Here is a 22371-nt window from a genome sequence, read left to right as displayed (position 1 = left end):
GGGGATTTAGCTCAGTGGTTCTGCCCCCTGCCTCATAAGCGCAAGGTCTCGAATTTGATCCCCAGTACGGAAAACAACAAAAAAACAAACAAAAAGAGACAATGTGTTATATACATGTACCAACTCCCTGTAATGAATGTATTGACTGTGTACTACAAACACATTTAAAAAGTGTAAGTCTTTAATTTTCAGCAGACAAGGAAGTGTAGTACGCTCTGTTCACAAATATCATACAAAGGAGGCCGCAGATTTGGATCATGAAGTTCAAAGGCTGCTACTAGTATGAAAGAAGTGCAATGTAAACTCTTGGGTCTGGCATGGTACACAAGGGCCCACATCACAGGCCTGCGGGAACCCTGGGGGAGATGCTGGTACTCAGTGTGAGTCTGTTGTAGACAAACAGGCACTGGGTCTGCTGGGGACCCTCCTAGGACTACAACAGCAACCTCCTCAACCACCTATGTCACTGACCCTCAGACATCACTGTAGACAACAGGTAGCTGCCAGAGGACTCAGGTGCCCTATGCGTCCCCAGTGCAGCCTGGCAATGCAGATGTGCTGCCGTGTCCCACATCATCTCTGCAGCCACAATAGGCAGCAGCTCTGAGCTGCTTGGCACTGGTTGCTGTGGTGATGCCCAAGCGGCCGTCCCATCCCAGGAGCCTGTACTGTGAGCCAGGATGGTGGGTGCTAACAACCTACCTGTGGGGTGGACTAGATGGTGTCCGTGTCTGCCAGCAGTGAGTTAACAGTGCCCCCTGGTGTCTACGGCCAGCAGGCACAGAACAGTCCAAGGGAGGAGGTGGAGGAACACAATTTCCTCCTGCATCTGTCCATTTCACTGTTACCAGGCTTTCAGGCAAGCTTGGCCTGCTGAGGCAGCCAGCATGTGCCCCTGCTAGATGCACAGAGGGACCTCCAAGCCCAGCCATGAACCTCTGGGGCTGGACAGCAGGACCAGGCTGGTATCCTGCATGCTAGGGAAGGATGGATTTCATGAGACGAAAACAGCTACTAACTGACAAGAACATCAACATCATCATCAACATCATCATCATCATCATCATCATCATCATCATCATCATCATCACCATCTTATTTATTTATTTATCTTGCCAGACTGGGGACTGAACCCAGGGGATTCACACTGAGCTACACCCCTTGCCTATTTTTTGTCCCCCCAGTACCAGGGATCGAACTTAAGACCTTGGGCTTGGGAGGCAGGCATGGCACCACTGAGCTAAATCTTCGTCCCCCTTTGCCTATTTTTTATTTTGAGACAGGTTCCTACTCTAAGTCACTAAGTTACCTGGAGCCTGAACTTGCGATCTTCCTGCCTCAGCTTCCCAGAATGCTGGGATTACAGGCATGCACTACCATGCCAAACTTAACTTTTAGGAAGTGTTCTGTCATGTAACTTTAGTGCTCAGATGCAAGTGATGGAGCAAAAGACACTGGCCACTGCTCTGGACACTCAGGTGACAAAATTAAAATAGCTACTCAAAGGCTGGGGATGTAGCTCAGTGGTGCCACTACCTGACTTGAAATCGCAAAGTCCTGAGTTTGATCCCTGGTACCAAAATAAAATAACTACTCAAATCAATAACCTATAAATTGTTCTGTAAAAAATAATTTATGAATAGGTGACTAAGAAATGTTTCACTACACTTTTTTGTGTGTGGGAGGGGTACTGGAGGATTGAACCCAGGAGCACCCTACCACACTGAGCTACACTCCCAGCTATATTTTAAAATTGTATTTTAAGACAGGATCTGAGTTATCCAGGCTGGCCTCAAACTGTGATCCTCCTGCCTCAGCCTTCTGAGAAGCTGGGATTATAGGCCACACCACCATGTCCTGCTTCATTAAACTTTTTAATCTACATATCTGTTTTCCCATACAGACTGCAGCCCCTAGAGAGCCTGGGCATAGCCAATCCTACACTGAAGCAGTGCAGGAACAAGGGTACACAGGCATGATCTACACAGAGGAGGGACATGCATAGGCTCTGACAAAGACAGCAAGGGGTCAGCTGGATGTGTTTACGTGCACACTGCACACAGCAAGTAGCTCTGCACTGTGAGCTCAGCACTCACTGCTGTCAAGTGAGACAGAAGCCTGGTCAGTGGGGCCTCTGAGGGAACCACTGCAGGCAGAAGCCTCAGTGCTGACTTCGTGTTTAATGCCTGTTTCTTTACCTTTTACCTATCAACAGAAAAGCATGAAGATAGCAAAAATAACAATACTCAACATCAGGTATATACAGGTGCAGAAACATTAAACTGGGGCCATTCTTGATGTTACATCTAAAATACTGTAATTTTGACACAAAAATTCTACTGCTAGTAACCCTAAAGATATCCAGGTAGGGCCTGGGATTTAGCTGAGCAGCACAGTGCCTGCCTGGCAAGCATTAGGTCCTAGGTTTAATACCAAAAAACAAAACAACAACAACAAAAAACCAGGTAGATACTTGTTGAAGTCTTACTCAAAATACTGAAAAATCAGAACAATTGAACTGTTGCATGTCTGAGAGCAGGTGCCTGGCTAGGCGTGGCTGCTGCAGTGGTGATTCCTCAGTCTTCACTCAGCTGCGCTGTACTCAGCGCCACCAGAGACACTGGCAAGGTAAAACCAGCAAAGGTATTGTCCGCAGTAAGCGTGGGTCACAGAGCAACAGAATTCTGTAGCTGCCGACAGTGAGCAGGACAGGGTGTACTTGCTGCCCAGGGGCACATTACTCGATGCACTACTATGGAAGAGACTGCAAAATGGAACCAGCTGGGGCTCCACCAGCGCAACACCCTACACCAATGATAGTGAACCTTTTAGAGTGTTCAATGAACAAACAGCCAGCTGTGCCACTGCCTATAGTAAGAAACTGAAAGATGCGGGCAGAGGTGCAGGCTGTAATCAAGCTACACAGTAGACTGAGGCAGGTGGATCACAAGTTTGAGGGCAGGCTGGGTAACTTATTGAGATCTTTGTCTAAAATAAATTTTTAAAAAGTAGGGCTGAGGATATAGTTCAATGGTGGAGTACTTGCCTAGGATTCGTGAGATCCACACAACCATCTTGACAGATGTAGAAAAGGCATCTGAGACTATAGACCATTCCTGGTAAACTGGTCATCCCAGGTGACCAGCCTGATAGAGGTATATCCATGGGCCATGGTGAGCATCCATGTGGTGGTGAGGGGCTGAGCCTCAGGAACCAGGAGCAAGCCCAGGCTCAGTGAGCATCCAGCCAACCAGCACACAGTGGGGCTCCATCCTGGGCCAAGTGTACTCCCTGCAGGGGGAGGCCTGAGCATCTTGCCTTGTGGTCAGCAGGCAGAATTGACATTCTGCACAGAAGCTCGGTGACAGAGCAAAAACAGATACCCACAATTTTCTACTGATGAAATTAAAAATACAGCAATAATGATCAAGGATAGTTTTTTGGAACAAGAAAAATGGAATCCTTTTGGGGAGATAACTCTTGTCCAGCTGGAGTTCAAAATTACTGCTTCCTATTGAAACTAAATGGACATGTGAAAGTTCATCTGTCATGAGATTTTACATGTTATCATCTTTGAAAATTTACTTCCACTCAGAAGTGCGGACATCTGTCCGAGGGATATAATGTCGAGTTGTCACACAGCACGCAATTGTGGAACGCTACGGAATTCTCCTGGTATTTGTTCTTCACTGAATCATCAAGCTGCAGATTAATCACTTCACTTTGAAGGTCAGATGGAAGCCCCTCCACTGCACCATTAAATGTATTTTGAAATATGGGTTTGCATCCTTTGCTCTTGTATCAATGCCCAGGACACCACTGGGTCAGTAGCTACTCTTGGAATGGATCTGCCACAGCTCTGGGCAAGGACACAGACCTTGCCTCTCTCTCTAACTTCTGAGGGCTCAGGTATCTCTGCAGCAGTCCTGCAGTTCTGATGTCTCCACAGCTCCTGTCGGAGACTTGGTGCCCAAGATGGAAGTGGTAGAACCTTTTAGCAGGGGCCCAGTGGCAGGTCTTAGATCACTGGGGGTATGCCCTCGAGGGGATAGTAGGATCCCAGGCCCTTCTCTTTTTGTCTCTTGCTTCCTGGCCACGAGGTAAGTATTCTGCTCTCCACACACTTCTGCCATGCTGGCTGCCTTGACATGGGACCAATCAACTGTGGACTGAAACTTCTAAACTGTGACCCCAAATCAGTCACTTCTCATTATAAGCTGATTGACTCAGGTATCCTACCATGGTGACAGAAAGTTGACAACACAAGCAGCTGGACATTATGTGAGCTGAGCAACATTAGTTGCTGAAGTGACTTTCCATACTCTGCAGTACTGTTTTGCCTTACGATATTAGATTGACTTCATTCAGAAACATGATCAAGTCTTCAGCAAAGCCAATTTCCAGAGCCATTCAATGTGTGACAACAGTGGTTAAAGTGCTACTTCTCATTTACAGAAATGCTTAAAATGAACAGAAAATATTAGAAATACACACACATTTGGTCACTGCTAAGTCACTGAAATTCATGTAATGGAGAAGTCAGGACACTCAGTTTTCAACTCTGTCAGAAATTCAGAGCTTTGAAGATAGCCATGGCAACAAGAGTGGATATGACCCACTGTACCCAGCAGCACTCTTAACAATGAAATCCATCATGGCCAGCACAAGATTCAGGTGTTCGCCACAAGATACCTGCTAATAAATGAACCATGAGCCTCAAATGCCTGACATTTTTACCAGCTTTGCTAACTTGTCCAGCCATTTTTCAATCCACACACCATTGGGAAGGTCTTGGTACATTCCCCTCGGCTGTCCAAGAAGACCATCAGAGGCCATTCTGCAGCATCCCACCCAGCACTGACTCTGCAAGAGCCAAGTGCCAAAGTCTCGGAGACAAGGGCACTGAGAAGAAGTCACAGCCTGGCTCTGCGCGCGCGCGCACGCACACACACACACACACACACACACACACACACACCATTGCCGCTTTTCCACCCTCTTCCATCCTGAGACTAATGGTCATAAACACATCGTTGTTTCTGGACACATTTCTCCCGATGCTGCACACCAGCATGCTTTAATGGACTGGCACTAGTAAATAAACCCTTTCTGAGTCTGGCTAACACATGAGCCAATCAGAAGCTTACTTTGCCGCCTCACTTTCATCTATTTTGTGATGAATTCTTCTGGGATAAACTATTCTGTTTTAAACTTTCACACTTTTTTGTGGGCTGAGAACACTGTGATGTCTGTCTCTGGGCAATAACTCCAGTAGGAAGATAGCCTGACACGTGTGGCCCACTTTTCCTCTTCCCTGTTGGACATGACAGGTGTGCACTGGTAACACTAAGCCTCGACAGAATGTTAACTCGAGGCGCTGGAGAGGCTGAGGTCTGTGGTGTGCTGCCAGAGAAGGGAGAGGGTGGACAGGAACTCGGCAAATGAGCATGGCAATGTTCCAATGAAACTACATTGAGTTCATGAACTTCCATGATTCTGGGGAAGATGGTCACAGTCATGTTCATCACCTTACATGGCGGTCACAAACAGAAGAAAACTTCTGCTGAATGCTTCTGTCCATGAACTGAATTGTTCGCAAACACAAGTGTTTGGGAACAAAAGGTATTATTGTACTCATGTAATGTAAAATTTCATTTCATATGATTTTCCCATGTTATATAATATTCTTTGGTTTTTCTCAACTATGCAGAAAACACACTGCTCACGCGTCATGTAACTTCAGGCAGCAGGCCAGGTGTGCTCTGTGGGCTCCAGAAAGAGAATACGTAGATACTTCTTGGCCTACAAACCACAATAAAACCAACAGGCACTTTTACCAGTGTCTGCAAGAGAGTGCCTTCTCTTTATAAGCACAGGATTCTGGGGGTGGTGGTGCACTTGGAAGGCTGAGGCAGGAGGACTGTTACGCGTTTAAGGCCAGCCTGGGCTACACAGTGAGTTCAAGGCCAGCCAGAACTATGTATCAAGGCTCTGTCTCAAAAAACAAAAACAAAAAAACAAAACCAACCAAATGACAAGGGTGGTAAATAGCTATCAGCAGAGGACCAGTGAGTTCTCCACAACCCTGTGGTGCTTGAATAAATGCACACAGTATGTGGGAAAAGAGGGAGGTGATGCTATGATACATTTGCCTCTGAAAAACAAGTTTTGAAGTATGGAAACAACATGGAGAAACAAAAACAACTGCATCTCCCACCTCTCACCTGCAAGGGAATGGAAAGACCTCAAGCGAGCCACTGTTACCAGCAGGACAGGGAGGAGCAGCTGGAAAGGTGTGGGGGGGTACACACTACTGTGGGACTCAAGGCTAAGCTCTAGCGTATCACTGCACCACCACAGGCAAGTGTCCTAGGCTATCTGGAGGTCCAGGAAGAGCCTCTGGCCTGAAAAATGAGGTTATGACTACTCAGAAAAAAGCCCAACACACCACAGATGGGCATCCACATAGGCGGGGGGTGGTGTGGGCAGGCCATGGGATGATACAGTCTTGGGGTCTCCGCAAACAGGAGATGTGAGCTCAGAATCCTGACTCTCCAAGCCTCTGCCTCTCCAACTTCAGCATGCAGTCAGTGGCCACACTGGATGGGATAGGGTGTGGGGAGAACAAAAGCTGAGGTATGCAGGGGCAACAAGGTGTCCAAGTCATTCTCTTTCTGCACCACCTCTCTCAGCAGAAATGACTCAGGACAGAGCCATGGAGCATTGCAGGCTGCAGCCTCTGGACAGCACTGCTCATAGCAGTGAAAGGCCAGGGCCTGAAAAGATGCAGGATCACTCCTGTACCAGTAGCTGTGGCTACCCAAGACTACCAGGGGCACCACAGAGACCCTGGCCCAATGTGGTCTACCAGACACATGCAAAAGGATTAGCTTCAAAAGGACAGCAACAGCAATGAGCTGAGAATGCATGACCCGGTGGCTAGAAAGGCTAGGAAGCCATCCATCTATTACCATGGAAACAGGAGGGAGACTTGGCCTTTCTTCTGCCTTTCTTTCCTACACAACGGACCTCAAGGAAACCAAGCAGGGACACAATTTTATGTATGTATTCCAACTAAGAAATGAAGAAAGAACAGCAGGACCAGAACAGCGCTGCTGTCTCCTGGCATGGATGGATGACATGCAGGTAGCACCCATTCAGCGTAGAAAAGCACCTAAAGGTAGGCTTGCTGAAAACACGGGCCATAGCCAACCTGGACCCACTGCCAATTCTCCCAACTCACAGGACATGCCATAGCATGTCTTCTGCAAGTTCAGAGGGACGCCCCGGGACAAGGTACAGGCAGAGGCAGAAGGGACCTAGTGGGCCTGGGGGTCCATTCTGGGGGCACAAGTCTTATGTGGATCCTGATAGAAACAACTGTAAAAAGGGCTGGGCATGGTGGCACACACCTGTAATCCCAGCACTCGGGAGGCTGAGGCAGGAGGATCACTGCAAGTTGGAGACCAGCCTGGGCTACACAGTGAGTTCCAGAGCAGTCTAAACTACATAGTGAGACCCTGTCTCAAAAACAAAACAACTGTAAACAACCAAAACCAAAGACAAGGAAATCGTGGACAACCGGAAACGTCAACATGGACACTTCCCATTAAGGAATTACTATGACTTTCCTACATCTAATAGGGGATTATGGTTATGTGTTTTAAGAAATCCTTATTGTTGGAACACAAACTACAACATTATAGGTGAAACACCAAGAAGCAAGAGGAGGGGACACAGAGGAACCCAATGGGAGCTACTGATGGAGGACACAGCACAGGGGGCCTCCTTAGGTACATGCGCTGGTACCTGCACTTAAAACTCTTATCATAATCATCTTGTTAGTTTATAGCATTTTATTTTGAGTTATCCTTTGCCTTTTCCTAGGACTAAAACAGTCTACAAAGAAGTCTACCCACCCCTGAAAAACACTGGAGAATCCAGCCAAGGAGATACATGAGTTAAGAGTGCAGACACATAAGAAAGGGAGGTGCGAAGACCACATCCCCTGACCCTGGGCTGAGGAGGTTCTGACACTCACCTTCCTGGAGGCCTGGCACCAACTTGTAAACAATGTCCTGCATGGTTCTGTCATGACTGCAAAGAAATGGAACAGATGGGATTAGCCAGAAATGTTCATTCTGTAACTCTCACACATTTTCTTCCCACTTAACCCAAATTTCTGAATCACAAACTTCAAGTTTTGGTGGAATTTTCCTTCTAGCTTGTAAATGAAAAATGTCTGATGCACCTTCTCCTCCGCTGATGGGAGGGTAGACTGGTGCAATCACTGTGGAAATCAGTATGGAGATTTCTCAAAAAACTAAAACTAGAGGTTCCATTTGACACAGCTATACCTCTTCTTGGTATCCTCCTGAAAGAATTAAAAGCATCTTAACACAGAGATGTATGCACATCCAAGTTTATAGCAGCACAGTAATAGCTACATTTTGGAAACAGCCCAAATGCCCATCAGCTGGTGACTAGATAAAAAAGATGTCTTTTTTTTAATACAATGGCGTACTACTCTGCCATAAGGAAGGATGAGCTTCAGACACTTATAGCTAAATGGATGGACCTGAGACCATACTCCTAAGTGAAATAAATTGGACACACATTTAAATACTGCATTGTCGCCGGGGATTTAGCTCAGCGGTTCGGTGGCCTGCCTTGCAAGCGCAAGGACCCAAGTTCAATCCCCGGTACCAAAAAAAAAAAAAAGTCTGATGCCAAAAAGTTTAATCTATGACCTAAACTAATTCATCCTTTAACTTAGGTTCTACCAGCTTATAAACATTTCAAATAATGACAGCAGGTAAGAAGGTTTGTAACTAAATGCCCTTCCAAAGCCTCATGTTTCAAAGGGGGCTAAATCTAGGGTGTGTGATGCTAGGATTAAGAATGTGATGCTAGGATTAAAGGTACCCACCCTCGATGTGGGTAACACCAATCAATAGCCTTTGGACGCCTCTCAATGTCCACCCCACAGGCCACACTGGCCATGGGGCTTCTCCTAGGGATGCCAGTGTGAGCAAGAGACTCATCAAGGAATCAGATAGCACACGGAGAGGCATGCTGGTCACAGCAAGGAAAGCTGGAGGAGCAGGATTCAGGAGTGCTGCCCCGGAAGCAGGAAGGCTGCTGAGAGCTGGCTGCTCCCATTGTGACCTGGACCCTTTCTCTGTGGGGATCCTGCACTGTCCATGTGCTCTCCATCACGTATGACACCTTGTACAACTCCAGAGTAAGAAGCTTATCTCCAGAGCCTGTCTCCAGACTTCTCCCTGCCTCCCTTGAGTGGCATGGGGGTGTTTCGTTTCCTCAGCGGACCCCACCCAGAAGCTCTATATGAGAAATGAAGGCTCCGCTAGGCAGCCCTTCAGCCCTGTATCCTGCCCCATGCCAAGGGCCACACTGCTGCTCTGCACAAAGGTGCATCCAAGACTACCTTCTGCTTCTAACCTGATGCAGCCAGTTCAGTGCAGCCCTGAAGTTCCGGAACCGGGGGCCTAGCTCACACCTGCTGCCATTTGGGCAGTAAACAATGTGTGGTGGCCGGGAACACTCACCCGATGTACTGCAGCGGGTGACTCTGGTGGATCACGATCCTGCAGGTGGGGCAGGTGTTGTTCTCCTCCAGGTACTTCACCAGGCAGCTCCTGCAGACTGTCAGTACGCCCAGATGAGGGGACCCGCACGGAGACGGGGCTGGCACCCTGCACCCACTGAGCCCCACGGCAGCCGGGAGCATGTTCTACCTCACCTACTGCATACCTGGCCACCCCTGCACAGGGCCCCAGCTCCCATATGAAGGTTCTGGATGTGCCTAGGTGCCTACCCTACTTGACCCAGGCTTGGGGACTGCATGGGAAGGGGACAGGGAGGAGGCAACAGGCAAAAGGTGAAGGGCTATAAAGCCACTGAATACAACTAACATTTAAATTTTTCATTAATTTGACCTAAAAGATTACATTTTTTGTGTAGCAAAACTAGGTAAATATCAATGAAAATCACCTAAAAAAACAAAAAAAGTATGCCTGCCAGTTTCTACCAAGACAACTAACTTTTATTTTACTTATTTAGAGACAGGGTCTCACTATGTAGTTGAGACTGCCCTGGAACTCACTGTGTAGCCCAGGCTGGTCTAACTCACAGTGATCCTCCTGCCTTAGCCTGCTGAGTGCTGGGATTACAGGTGTGCACCACCATGCCCGGCTATTTATGTTTTGGGTACCGGGGATCAAACTCAGGATCTTGTGCTTGTGAGGCAGGCGGTGGCAGCACCACTGAGCTAAATCCCTAACTAATTTTAAAATAAAAATTCTATCAAAATTGGCAAGTATTTCCTAAGGGGAAAGTATAAAATTGGAAATCATGTGTACTCCGAATTCACTTTGACAAGGTACATGACCTTAGTCACCAGCAGCCATGGCCCCCGGTGACCACATCATCTACCCGCTGTTCCCACACAAGCTGAGAGCCCAGATGGTCAGAGGGGCAAAGAATCAGCAGATTACTCTGAAAGATGTCAGGACTTTACTCCAGCTTAAGACAGAGCCATGTCTCCCTGCCAGATACGAACACTTTCCTCAGGAACTGATGTGCTGACCGCAGAAAGCCCCTTCCTGCACTACATGCTCCTAAAGAAGCCTCACTCCAGGGAATTACCATGGCATTTTTAGTTTGAAGTGATTTTCCCAGCCCGGCTGCCCTCAGGCCCAGGCTGAAGCTGCTGGGAAACAGGACAAACGGCCCTCAAGACTACGGGGCTGGCTGGAGTACTGACCATACTTACATGTATGCAGGCACTCTGTCACTGTCGTGGCATCAATGAGGTACCCACTGCACAGGCGGCAGGTGATGTGGGCATTTATGTCCCAGAGTTTGATCTTTCTAGTCAACATCTTTGGCTTCTGCAGGAAAAATACACACATTAACTAGCATCACCAACTGCTACTAAGCGTGCTGTCCAAGGCTCAGTGGTGGCAATGGCCCCAGCACAACATGTGTGAGCCACCAGCACTGAACCCACTTCTCTAGCTGGAGGACACTGTCTACTGCCAACTATAATACTGGACCGAGATGACCCCACCACAGTCCCCATGGCATACTGCAGCCATAGGGGACGTGCCCTCTCGGGCTTCCAGACTTGCTCCTGAGGGACCCTAGCCTCCGTTCCCACACCCTCCTCTCCATCCCACTAAGTGTGGGTTAGGCAAGCTCAGTGGCAGGGGACTTTATGGAGCAGAGGAAGGTAGGCAGAGAAATGCCTGGAGCAGGGGATACAGGGCTGGACTGCCGGGACACCAGGCGAGGGCAGAGCCCACTCAAGCAGCTGGGGTGGAGGGTGTGGGGGTAGGGCTGCCTGGTCTAGAGCACAGAAAGGCATCCTAGGGATGTAGTAAGCACCTAGCAGTGACTCAAGACCCACACACAGAAGAGAACTTGCAGATGGAGCCCCTTTGCCTCCACTGAGTGGTAGGTCTGGTGGACAGAGACCCCTTGCCTCTGGATAGCAGGCCCTGTGAGTGAAGACCCATCTGGGCCCCACCTCCTCTGGATGACTGCGAGTTCCTCCTCCTGCCGTGGCATGGAAGCTTCAGGCCACCATGCGGATGTGATGATGCCTCCTCACGCTGCTCTCTGGTTCACTTCTGCACCTTTCTTCTGGCCCTTGCTCTCTTTCCATTGTTTTTCTAGCAGAAAAACAACACTGTTACCTTGATCACAGCACTGATGTGGCCCTTGAATAACACTGCCACCCAGGCCCTCCCTCTGGAGTGCTGAGATAACTCCACAGCCCTATCTGAAACACGGAGAGGAAAACCAGGTACAAATAACTCCAGCTGGTGTTTGAAGATGATGCTTCTAGGACCTTCTCCATGGCCCTGAAACTTGTACCAAGCATCACACTCAGCACAACGCATCAACTCCCAGCCACTGCGGGAAGGAAGGCACTGCCCTGCACTCACCTGCAAGGGAGCGCTGGAGTCCCTGCTACATGGTGAAGCCTGTGGGGAAGCAGATCCAGTGTCACTGTGGGAGGACACAGGGCACCCTCCCGCAGCTCTGCACCTTGCCTGAAGCATACCTGCCTGTTTACTTATGCAACACAGGTGAAGGAAAATGAGAATTAGCCATGATGAAGGAGACTCTATCACGGAGACATAGTGTGGTGTCCCCAAACCCAGACTATCCCAGAAGCCATTGAAAATGACGAGCAGAGGGCCAGGGATTTAGCTCAGTGGTTCCACTGCCTGCCTCGAAAGCACAAGGCCCCACGTTCCATCCCTGGTACCACAAAAAATAAATAAATAAAAGAAAGAAAATGACAAGCAGAGATGCAACCCCGAGGTGGAGTGGGGTGGGTGGGTGGCATGTGGGGCCTGCAGAGGCCCTCAGGGGAGACCAGGGTGCAGGGCCTAGGGAGGGGCAGCAAACGGCAAACTTTATCACTGGATTCACGTGAAGCCTGTGATTTCTGCATCCTGACATCCATACTGAGCCATCTTCTCTCTGGGTCACAGATATCCTGTCCACTCTCAGGGAAACTGTGCCGAGGACCATGTGGGCACTGGGTCCAGGGCCGGGGCTCAGAGGACAAGGACAGTGAGCGCTGAGTTCACAGCACTAATGGCTGAGCGCAACAATAGGACAGTAGGTATGGCTGGGAAGCCCCTGTCAGCATGACATGGGTGACCACACAAGAACTCTGCCTCCTGGACCAGGCATGTAGTGGCTGCTGTGCCGTGAGGGAGCCCTGGAGCCTTGCTGGGCTCCCCGGGTGTTGTCCTGCAAGCCACTCTCCAGGGCTCTGCTAGGGAGAAGCCCAGGGCTCTGGGATGACACAGGGATGTGGGCAGTTCAGAAACAAGCAGCCCTAGCATCCACATCCAGGACTGTCCTCCTGTTCCCACACGGTCATTCCTACCCTGCAAGTTCTTCAACAACTGCATTTTTTAATCAACCAATCTTAAAGCTTGTTAACTTTCACCAAAAAGACAGTGAAGAAGAGCCAGTGCTCCCGGGGATGTGTTCAGACGATGAGCAGATGAGCTGCTTACAGCCAGGCCTGTCCTGAACTGTCCCCTGCCCAGGACGGCAGCTTCTAAGCACAGGAGAATGCTAGTGCTTAAAAGGCCATTGTGGGACCGAGGAATTAAAGTTGTCATTTTATTTAATTTTTGTTAAGTTGTGGCCTATGGTTCAAAGAACAGTGGTTCAGCAATGGGCTCCTGACCTGGGTGCCACACACCCCATGGAGACGACATCTTAGACAGGTAAGTTACCTAGTATGAAAGAGTGACAAACTCTAAGCAAGCAGGGAGGACGAGCACTACTGGGCTGCAGTGCTGACCATGGCCTTCGGGACGCCTAGTGTGAACAGCACTGAGAACAACTTTATGCCAATAAAAATGGAAATGGTAAGAAAATGATAAACTGCTAGAAAATAATCCAAATGAATTGGGGCAAGTGCAGAAAATCCATGCTGTACCTACTACAGAGGCTGAGGAGGTAGTTACAAAATGTCCCTCAAAGAATGCACCAGAAAATGAGAACCAAGACCTGTCACGTAAAGGTACAGGATCCCAATGATGAATGTAACTGTACTGTATGCCTGAAAAGTACCAATAAACTCAATGAGGAAAAAAAAAAAAAAGAAAACTTGACTAACTTCCATGACAAATATAGAGAATACTTACAAGCAAACAAACAAACAAGCAAACAAACAAAAAACTCCAGAACTAGGAGTCTCCAAGGTGGGTCTACCCAACCTGAGAACAAACCACTTTTCTCAATAACAACAACAAAAAAGTATGCTCTGGCCAGGGTGCAGCTCAGTTGTGTGTGCGAGTGCTTGCCTAGCATGTTGGAGGTCTGTGCTCAATTCCCAGCACCGGGATAAAAAAAAAAAAAACGAAAAAAAAAAAAAAACAAAAAACCTCAAAGTCAAAGACAGGACTTACAACTTACTCAGACGACTAACTCCCGTATACACCAAACCCTGACAAGGTTGAAGCTGAGAGGAAGATTACAGACCTGCCCAAGCCTGAGCAGAACATCAGCCACTCTCATTTGGCAACACACAACAGGCAAGGCCATTTGCCAGTGAGGCTAATCCCTACAACACAGCAGGGGGGCCACATGAGGAAAAAGTGTCACTTATGACTAAAGGTTAAAGGAGAAAAACACGCTCTTCCCAACTGACACATAGAAATCATTTGATAAAATCCATTGCTGTACCAGGGAGGCTGAGGCAGAAGGATTGCCACAAGTTCAAGGACAGCCTGGGTTACATAGTGAGTTCAAGGCTAGCCTGAACTACAAAGTGAGACTCTGTCTCAAAAATCAATTAATAAACAAAATATAATACAATCCATTGCCATTCATGATTTTAAAATTCCTTTTTTTCTTCTTTTTGAGACAGCGTATTGAACTCAAAGTAATCCTCTTGCCTCAGTCCCCAGTGCTGGGATTACAGGTATGTGCCACCATACCTGGCTTAAAAATTCTTCAACTAAGACTAGAAGGAATTATCTTTAACCAAAAACAGCTCTATGAGGAGGCCCTCACTACCACACACAACTGCTCACAGACTTAGCACGTCCAAACAGCCTTAGCACGAGTCCCTTGCTTGAACAAGCACAGGAGACAGCAAGTGAAGCTGATGGCCCCCCTGCCACATCCTGGGCAGGCAGAGTGCAGGCGGAGGACACCCACAAGTAAGGCTGCACACAGAAGACCACATGGGGATGTCCCCAGGACACAGGGCTCCCCAAGGGCAAGCCTGGCCAGAGACAAGTTGGCTGGGCCAGGACAGTGAGGCCAGGGCTCAGGAGGACCCTCAGGTCAGCTCTAGGCTGGTGGACTGCAGCATGTGTGGATGCGCTTATGAGGAAAAGCATATCCGACAATTTAAAAAGGACAGCAGACATCACCCCTAGTGGCTAAAGCAGAAAGACCAATGAAACCCCTACTTGGTACCTGGTACCACCCAACCACATGTGGATAAGGACAGGGAAGATACCAAGGAGAATGACCTTCTGACTTCAGGCAAGGAGACTTGTGAAACAAAATGAGGAGCCATTAACTTCATGAAAGATAAGTTCACTGGATTACTGAAGAACACCAGAAACTGAAAAAAAACGCCACAGACTGAAGAAAACAGATGGCCCCCAGTGGGCCTCGCTGTTTTCACCTACTATGGGAGGGTGCTATTTGGTGTGTCCCGGGATGCACACACCCTGCAGCATGTCTGTTTCTGGACTGAAGGGAAAAGGAATGAGGGGGGCTTCATATCTCATTTTTTAAATTACAACCCTGAGAAGTGGTTTTGAGATAGGGTCTCAGTTACTGAGAAGCGCAGACTGGCTCTCTTCCTGCCTCAGTCTCCTAAAGTGCTAGGATTAAAGGTATGTGCCACCCTGCCTGGCTTACTTCACAATTCTTACAGGCCAATGAGAGCAGAATTCCACTGTGGTACTGAGCCTCAGAGCTCCTTCCTGCTCCCTTGATTCTTGGGCGTGCTCAAGGGTTCCTCCCAGCAACCTGCACTGGGCTGGGTCCGCAGGCCTTGAGTCTGGTCACCACCTGGTCATTGGGCCCTAATTCACCACAGAAATGTATGTGAAAATTTAGAACTGGAAATTAAACTTGCCTTACCATCCTGGTGCTGCTTACAGATTGGAAACCAAAAACCATGCTTCCCAGCTTCTTACAAAGCCTTGGGGGACAAGAACAGTCATAAATACTCGATTTGACAGGATGCACCCCATTAAAGTGGGTGATGGGCCTGAGGTCAGGCCGAGGCGTGAGCAAAGTGACACCTATCAGAGCAGGTGCTTGGAGTACCACCTATCACTTTCCAAGAGGGTCCCCAGAGCCTAGGCCAGCACTATCATAGCACTAAAGAGTTTCTGAGAAAAACGCAAAAGCAGAGCTTGGCATGGTGGTGCACACCTGTTATCCTAGAACCCAGGGAAGCTGAGGCAGGAGGATCTCCAACTTCAAGCCCAGTTTGGGCAACTTAGCAAGACCCCACTTCAAGATAAAAATTAAATAACGTACTGGTACAAATTTCCTATGATGAATGTTATCATTATGCATAACTAAAATGTACCAATAAATGTTTTACTAAAAAAAGAAAAAAAAAACACTAAACAAAAAGAGAAAGGGCTATAGCTCAATATTAAGGCCCTGGGTTCAATCTTTACTATGAAACACACACAGACACACACACACACACACACACACACACACACAAATGAGCTCTTTTACAAAGTCGACAGCCAGTGACAGACCTGCACCTGTCCCAGCCATTGCTGCCCTGCTGGCCTGTGACCTGTCACCATCAGCAACACATTGTTGTGACAATAGCATCTTCCCTTCTGTGGCCACTGTGAGGGAGTCATTGGCACACACTGGCTGAGGACCTGACTGCCATCTCTCTCCCAACTGTGTCCCCAGGACTCTTGCAGGTTCCTCTCATGGCTAATGCTGGGTGATATTGATGGCTGTCCTCTGATGGTAAAATTGCCTACACCAGTTAAAACCTTCCCTGAAAAAGCAGCAGCACACTTCTCTCTGGGCTGTGTCCACAACACATTACAGGGCTGTGCTGACACTCATCTTCCAGGCTGGGGTATGGGTTCAGAAGTGCCTGCAGGGCCAACCCCAGGGATTCCCTGGGCTTCACGTTTGGACGGCACTTCATGTGTCACTCTGGCCACCACAGGAAGCCTCGGACGCACCCCTGCATCTCTCCCCTTCTCACGGTGGCAAACTCTACTGGAAGGAGAATCAGTCTTTTTGGAAAATCACCAGCCAGGGTGTCCTTGAGCCTAACACCTCACAGAGCAGAGACCATACACTTGTAAGCTCCTCCAAATGCCACCTGACTCTGTATGGCCAGGAGGGACAAGACTATGCATGAGGACTCTCTGAGCACAATCAGGATGGACTCCCTGAGCAAGGAGGCAGCAGGGAAGAACACCACCCACACGAGGACTTGGGACTCCTTGAACATGGTCCTATGTGGCCAGACTTGACGTATCTGGCTCAGAAAAAATGCTGAGGAGTATCTGCTGAAAAGATCTGGCTAGAAACTAGCTAATGTAGTGACATGTCTGTTTACCTTCTCCTGTTACTGTCTCAAACCCTAAGTTACTTCAGGTGTCACCACACTGTGCAGCTGCTTTAAGACTTCACAAGAGTGAAAAGATGCATAGAGAAAAATGAAGCAAATATATCAAACAGAAAATTGTGTTTCTGGTGTTAGGGTCCTTTTTCATCTATCTGGGTTGCTACTACAAAATATTCTAAACTTGGTAGCTCACAAACAACAGAAATGAATTTTTCAGTGCCGGAGGCTGTATAGTACACAAGGCAGTGCAGACCCTGCCTTTCAGGTGCTTTCACGCTGATGTATCTGGTGCAGCGTGAGGGAAGGGGGTCTAGGCATTTTTTATAAGGCACTCATCCTGTTCGTGAGGGCAGAGCTCCCAAAGGCCCACTTGTAATGTTGCTATATTGGGGTTAGGATTCCAATCTGTGAGCTTGGAGGGAGTACACATATTCAGACCACAGCAGATGCTCAGCACGTAATTCTTTCAGCTTCTCTGTATTTTATTTCTTATAAACATTTGAATAAAAAAGTAAAGTCCTTTGAAATAAAGAAAGCCCCAGCCTCCTGGCATGCCAGTGCCTCTCCCTATTCCCACACTTGGCTAAGGGGGTGACCAAGGAGCATTCTGATGGCTTTAGCCATTGAATCAAAGCAGGCAATACACACATGGTCTTCAGAGCAGAGCCACAGTGAGCATCGGTCACAATCAGCTTTAGTTATGATTGGCATGGGGCACCTAATCTGACTATGTCCTGCTCAGGAACCAAGAGACAGAGCAGGACCCATGGGACACATAAGGCCCCATGAGACCCATCTAGCACCCATGGGCCCACAGGACCCCACAAGGCTCTACAACACCCACAGAGGACCTTTAGCACAATGGGCTTTGAGGCCATCTGTGGACACCTTTCTTTTTATGCGTTTACTAAACATCTGGGGTTTGCTATCTGGGGATAGCAAAATCAAACAAATACCAATGCATTTCCAAAAAAACCCCAAACAAACTCTTAATTAACTTCCACCTTCTACATTTATCTAAACACTACAATTTCTCTTCAAAAAAGTAAATCGGCATCACCATGGGCAAATAAGGGATACACTCTGGCAGCTGAGTTTCCTGGAGCACTGGGTGGCTCCACAGGAGCACTGGCGCAGCACTCACAGCGGCTCTTGGACCTCTGGTTCTCATGATTTGGCTCTGGTAGATCAGAAAGATATTTTACTATTGTTTTAAAGGACCTCACATTTTAAAAACTGAATGACAAACCACCATTGTGGAGCTGAAGAACAGTTCCAATTTTTGAAGAACAATGAATTGCATAGCATTTTCACAACATTAACTACAGGAGAAGGGTGACAGTTGAGCCTCAACACATTTCAAAAGAAAAGAAAGATCACATCTTCAACTTTATATCTAACTCTGAACATCAATCAAATATGAATGTAAATGAAACAAATCCTGCCATTAAATAAAGAGCAACAGATTAGACCCAAATGAATCTCGTTTTATAATTTGAATCAAACAACCTAAATAAACAATTCCAGTCAATGGCACAGGATTCCTTCCTTACTTACCCCAGCAGCCCTGTGATCTCGCAGTGGAACCTTCCAAGGTCTAGAGAGAGCAGGGAGGAGAGAGGTGGCCCTGGGTGGGCGCCCTGGGCTACATCCCTAGCCCTGAGTCAGAGGAGGGGCAGTATTGGGTCCGGGATCTCACTGGAGGAGCCAGCCAGGCACAGGAGCTCCTGCCGCAGAGGGTTTCTGGAGCATCATACTCTGAAGGGTACAAATACCCCAAACTCTTCAGGATCTCATGTCTTGTACACTATTTCAAAGAGGACACATAACCAAGCACACAATATGAAAAGTACTAGGAAAAACACTTTCTCCACATAATGAAAATGGTTAAGAAAAAATCCTTACAAAGGTCAGTTTTTGGGACCAGACAGGTGGAAGGAATAATGCTAGGAGACCCTTGCCTGGGGCAGTTAGAAGACTCAGCACCATACATTCCTGATTCAATCTGGAGGGGTCTCATGGCTTACCATGGTATTCTAGGTGGTCAGAATTCCTAGGTACTTTTTAAAATTGTAACTTATCTTCCCTCATTCATAAGGTTCATGCATGAAAATGATCTCAGCTGTGACAGCATCCCATTGGAACACACCGCTCTACACGCACTCTTGACTTGCTCACAGCATGTTCTTGGGTGTGGGCCACATAGCACCTCCAACCTGATGTCAGGCTTACAATACTACTGCAGGCCCCACCCACCTCCTGGCATGCTCACCCTGTGGGGTCTCTTCCCCTCAAGTCTTCACAGGGGCCATGTGTCCCACGTCTAGAAAAGAGCATTCAGCAAAGTGATGCGACCCATTCCTGAGTTATGCTGTAAAGCCTGTGACTTCCTTCCTGTCACTTGCTCCCCCTCGGTTGCCTTTGAGAGGTTCCAAGAAAAACTGGTCTTCAGGCAACTGCTGTGGGAAGGAGCCTAGACAGGTATACTGCCCATAGAGACCTCAGGTGAGGCACACAGCCAGTATCCTAGGGCTCTACCCACAGGGGCTGCTGTAGGGTGATCCACGAGGCCAGGCCTGAGGCCCTGTCTCAGACTGCAGGGTAACCCACCTGGCCAGACCTGGGTCCTTGACCTACAGAGACTGTAAGGTGACCTACCAGACCAGGCTTGGGTCCCTGACCCATAGAACACGTAGGGCGACTGTTGGTGCTCGCTTGGAGCACCAAGTCTCAGGGTGACTTATTCCACTGCAACATGTATACAACCATTGCACACTATCGTACCTTTAATACCCAGAAACAGAAAAATGAAGAGCCTAATCTAACTTGAATATATATTCAGTATTTCTAGTCTTCCAAAACTTCACAAAGCAAATGAAGTTTTAAAAACAGTAAAGGATATTAAAAAAGAAAAGAAAGAAAAGAAAAAAGAAAAATCAGAAGTAAGCACTGGCACAAAAGTCCCAAGTGTGGCTACAAGTGGAAATGCAAGTTCTTAGGCTGACCCATTCAAGGGCACCATTCAGTTGACAGTGTTAAGGAATCTAAAGTGGTTTCTTGATGGGCATTGTGGTGTATGCCTGTAATCCCAGCACTTCTGAGGCTGAGGCAGGAGGATTGCTGCGAGATCAAGGCCAGCCCGGCCTACACTGTGAGTTCAAAGTCAGCCTGGACTACACAGACTGACCCTGTCTCAAAAAACAAAACAAAAAAACAAACAAAATAAAGTGGAAGTGAATCCCAGAACCAGCCAGTTCAATGATGCCTCTTAGAGTCCAGAGAGCCTAGAACTTCAGACTCAGGCTTTTCCCTGCTGCTAACTCTAGATGATCCCTCCGTGAGCCTTCCTTCACCCCTCAACTTGGCATCCACTCGCCTACCAACAGACACCCCTCGATGACTACAGAGGCCACTCTGGGCACTGGGCTGGGCAAGGCCCTATCCTGTGGGTTCTGTTTTCTAGAGACACTTCCCATAAGGTCTGCCCACCCTCATCAAGAGCAGCACTCAGTGAGCTGCTAATACCTCGTGCAGCATCAAATCTCCACCTACTTCTCTTTCCATGATCACTTACAAACCAAAGAAACACACAGACATACTCTAGATAAAAGGCCACTTTGAAGTTTTCAGAGAAACCAAGACTGTTCCCCAAGATCCACTAACGCCTCTCCTTCCTCTCTGGAGCAGAGTCAAGGTGCCGACTTGCTACCCTGTACCCCAGTACTCTATACTTTAGGACCTGGGCCATGTGCCCCAGCTTGGACTCATCTTCCTGCCTACTCCTGAAGACCCCTGGACACTGGGTGCTCCCTAAGACTCTGTGGGAGAGGGAAGAGGCAGGAGGGTGAAGGTGCTGGATTCTGACTGAGGCAGAGGCATGTGAGATCCATAGCCCATCAGGAGGGCACAGAGCAGGTAGCAGGCAACTTTCTGGATCTGGGCACCAAGTACCCTGTTCACGACACCCTGGGCCCTTAAATCCTTAAGAGTCAGAAGGACAAGCCTGACCTTGCCTTGCCGCTGGCCCCAGATCCTTGCTCAGGTACCTGCTGAAGGTCTGTGGAGCTAACCCAGAAACTCATGATGTCAGGATACTGAGGGGTCTCATGAAAAGAGTGGATTTTGAACCTGTGGGGCTCATGTGACCAGGCTCTCACATGCCTGAGCCTGCACAGCAGGGGGGTCCAGGTGGCCAGTTGTGCAGACCCAGGGCACCTTCAGGGCACTCGGGGTATAGCTGTTCAGAGCTCAGCCCCACCCCCACCCCCGGCCTAGGGCCTGTCCCAAAGTTCTCTAATGATGGTCCTCCTTAACAGGACCTGGTCACCTGGGATCTTTACCATGTCAGGAGACTTCCTCATAGTATAACCTCGGAATTCCAGCCTTCCAGGGTCAAAAAGGCTGTCTCAGGGTCCCAAAAGAGCTCAGAGATTTGTGCCAGGGCTCCTGACCTGTTTGAGGATGACACTGGTGTCCCAGTACTTCCCAGTGGGCTTGTCTGAGAGCCTCAACCTTTATGTGGCCTTGTCCCAGCCCACGGTGGGAATGGTCTGGGATCCTGTCCCTTCTACATGACCTGTCTTGACTTGGACTCCCTCAGTTGTCCTGGCATTCTCTGGGCCCTAACCAGCCCTCAGGTCCTGCCCTGCTCGATGACACTTCGCAAAGGTCCAAGGGCTTGACCCTCCCCATCGACCTATACTGAGGTCCGGGCTCTTCTCAGAGACCTGTTGGGGTCCCCGCACTTTGTGAGTCCTGACCAGTCCCAGGGACTGACCTTCCTTACTGAATGGCCCTCCACAGTTCCTCCTGCGTGTCAGGGTCTAGCCTGTTCCTGGGTTCTGTCCTTCTTAGGGTCCTGCCTGTGAGAGGTTTTTATCCTTCCAAAGTCCTGTCCTCATGGGATTCAGCCTAGTCGGAGTATTCCATAATCCCACTTCGCGCCTGGTCGGGGTCCTCGCTAGTCTGGAGTACTGCCCAGTCCAGGGTCCAGGCTATTTCGGGGTCTAGGCAAGCCCGGGTTGCTGCCTAATCCAGGGTCCTGGCTTGTCCCGGTCCAGCCTTGCTCGGGGTCTAGCCTGGTCGGGGTCCTGCCCGTGTCAGGATCCAGCCAGGTCCGGGTTTCCTGGTCCGGGGTGCCCTGGTCGGGTTCCAGCTTGGTCAGGGTCCTGCCCTCTCAGGGTCCCGCCTCCCCACCTCCCCGCCTGCCCGCCGAGGGGCGCCGGACT

At 48.7% G+C, this 22371-nt stretch overlaps 1 protein-coding gene across 3 annotated transcripts in view; it reads right to left on the bottom strand.

Annotated features, from left to right (window-relative positions):
- Window positions 1–22343, bottom strand: part of Pcgf3 (polycomb group ring finger 3) — a 36834-nt gene extending 14491 nt beyond the window's left edge. Inside the window, exons 1-7 of one of the 3 annotated variants that reach the window (XM_010641644.3) lie at window positions 21921–22343; window positions 18701–18950; window positions 11973–12011; window positions 11552–11696; window positions 10796–10913; window positions 9570–9666; window positions 8042–8097 (exon numbers count right to left, since the gene is read on the bottom strand). In XM_010641644.3, coding sequence (XP_010639946.1) covers window positions 8042–8097; window positions 9570–9666; window positions 10796–10904 — 262 coding nt within the window. In that variant the 5' untranslated portion in view covers window positions 10905–10913; window positions 11552–11696; window positions 11973–12011; window positions 18701–18950; window positions 21921–22343. Of the gene's footprint in view, window positions 1–8041; window positions 8098–9569; window positions 9667–10795; window positions 10914–11551; window positions 11697–11972; window positions 12012–15438; window positions 15997–18700; window positions 19384–21920 lie in introns of those variants that run through there. The other 2 variants (XM_010641643.2, XM_033758810.1) reach the window with 2 other exon arrangements.
- Between the last annotated feature and the right edge of the window lie 28 nt (window positions 22344–22371).

This window comes from Fukomys damarensis, unplaced genomic scaffold (genome assembly GCF_012274545.1).
Source record: "Fukomys damarensis isolate Sample0158 unplaced genomic scaffold, DMR_v1.0_HiC HiC_scaffold_35, whole genome shotgun sequence".
NCBI classification, from domain to species: domain Eukaryota; kingdom Metazoa; phylum Chordata; class Mammalia; order Rodentia; family Bathyergidae; genus Fukomys; species Fukomys damarensis.
The sequence above is the reverse complement of the archived record's forward strand: the minus strand, read 5'-3'. Positions and strand labels throughout refer to the sequence as shown.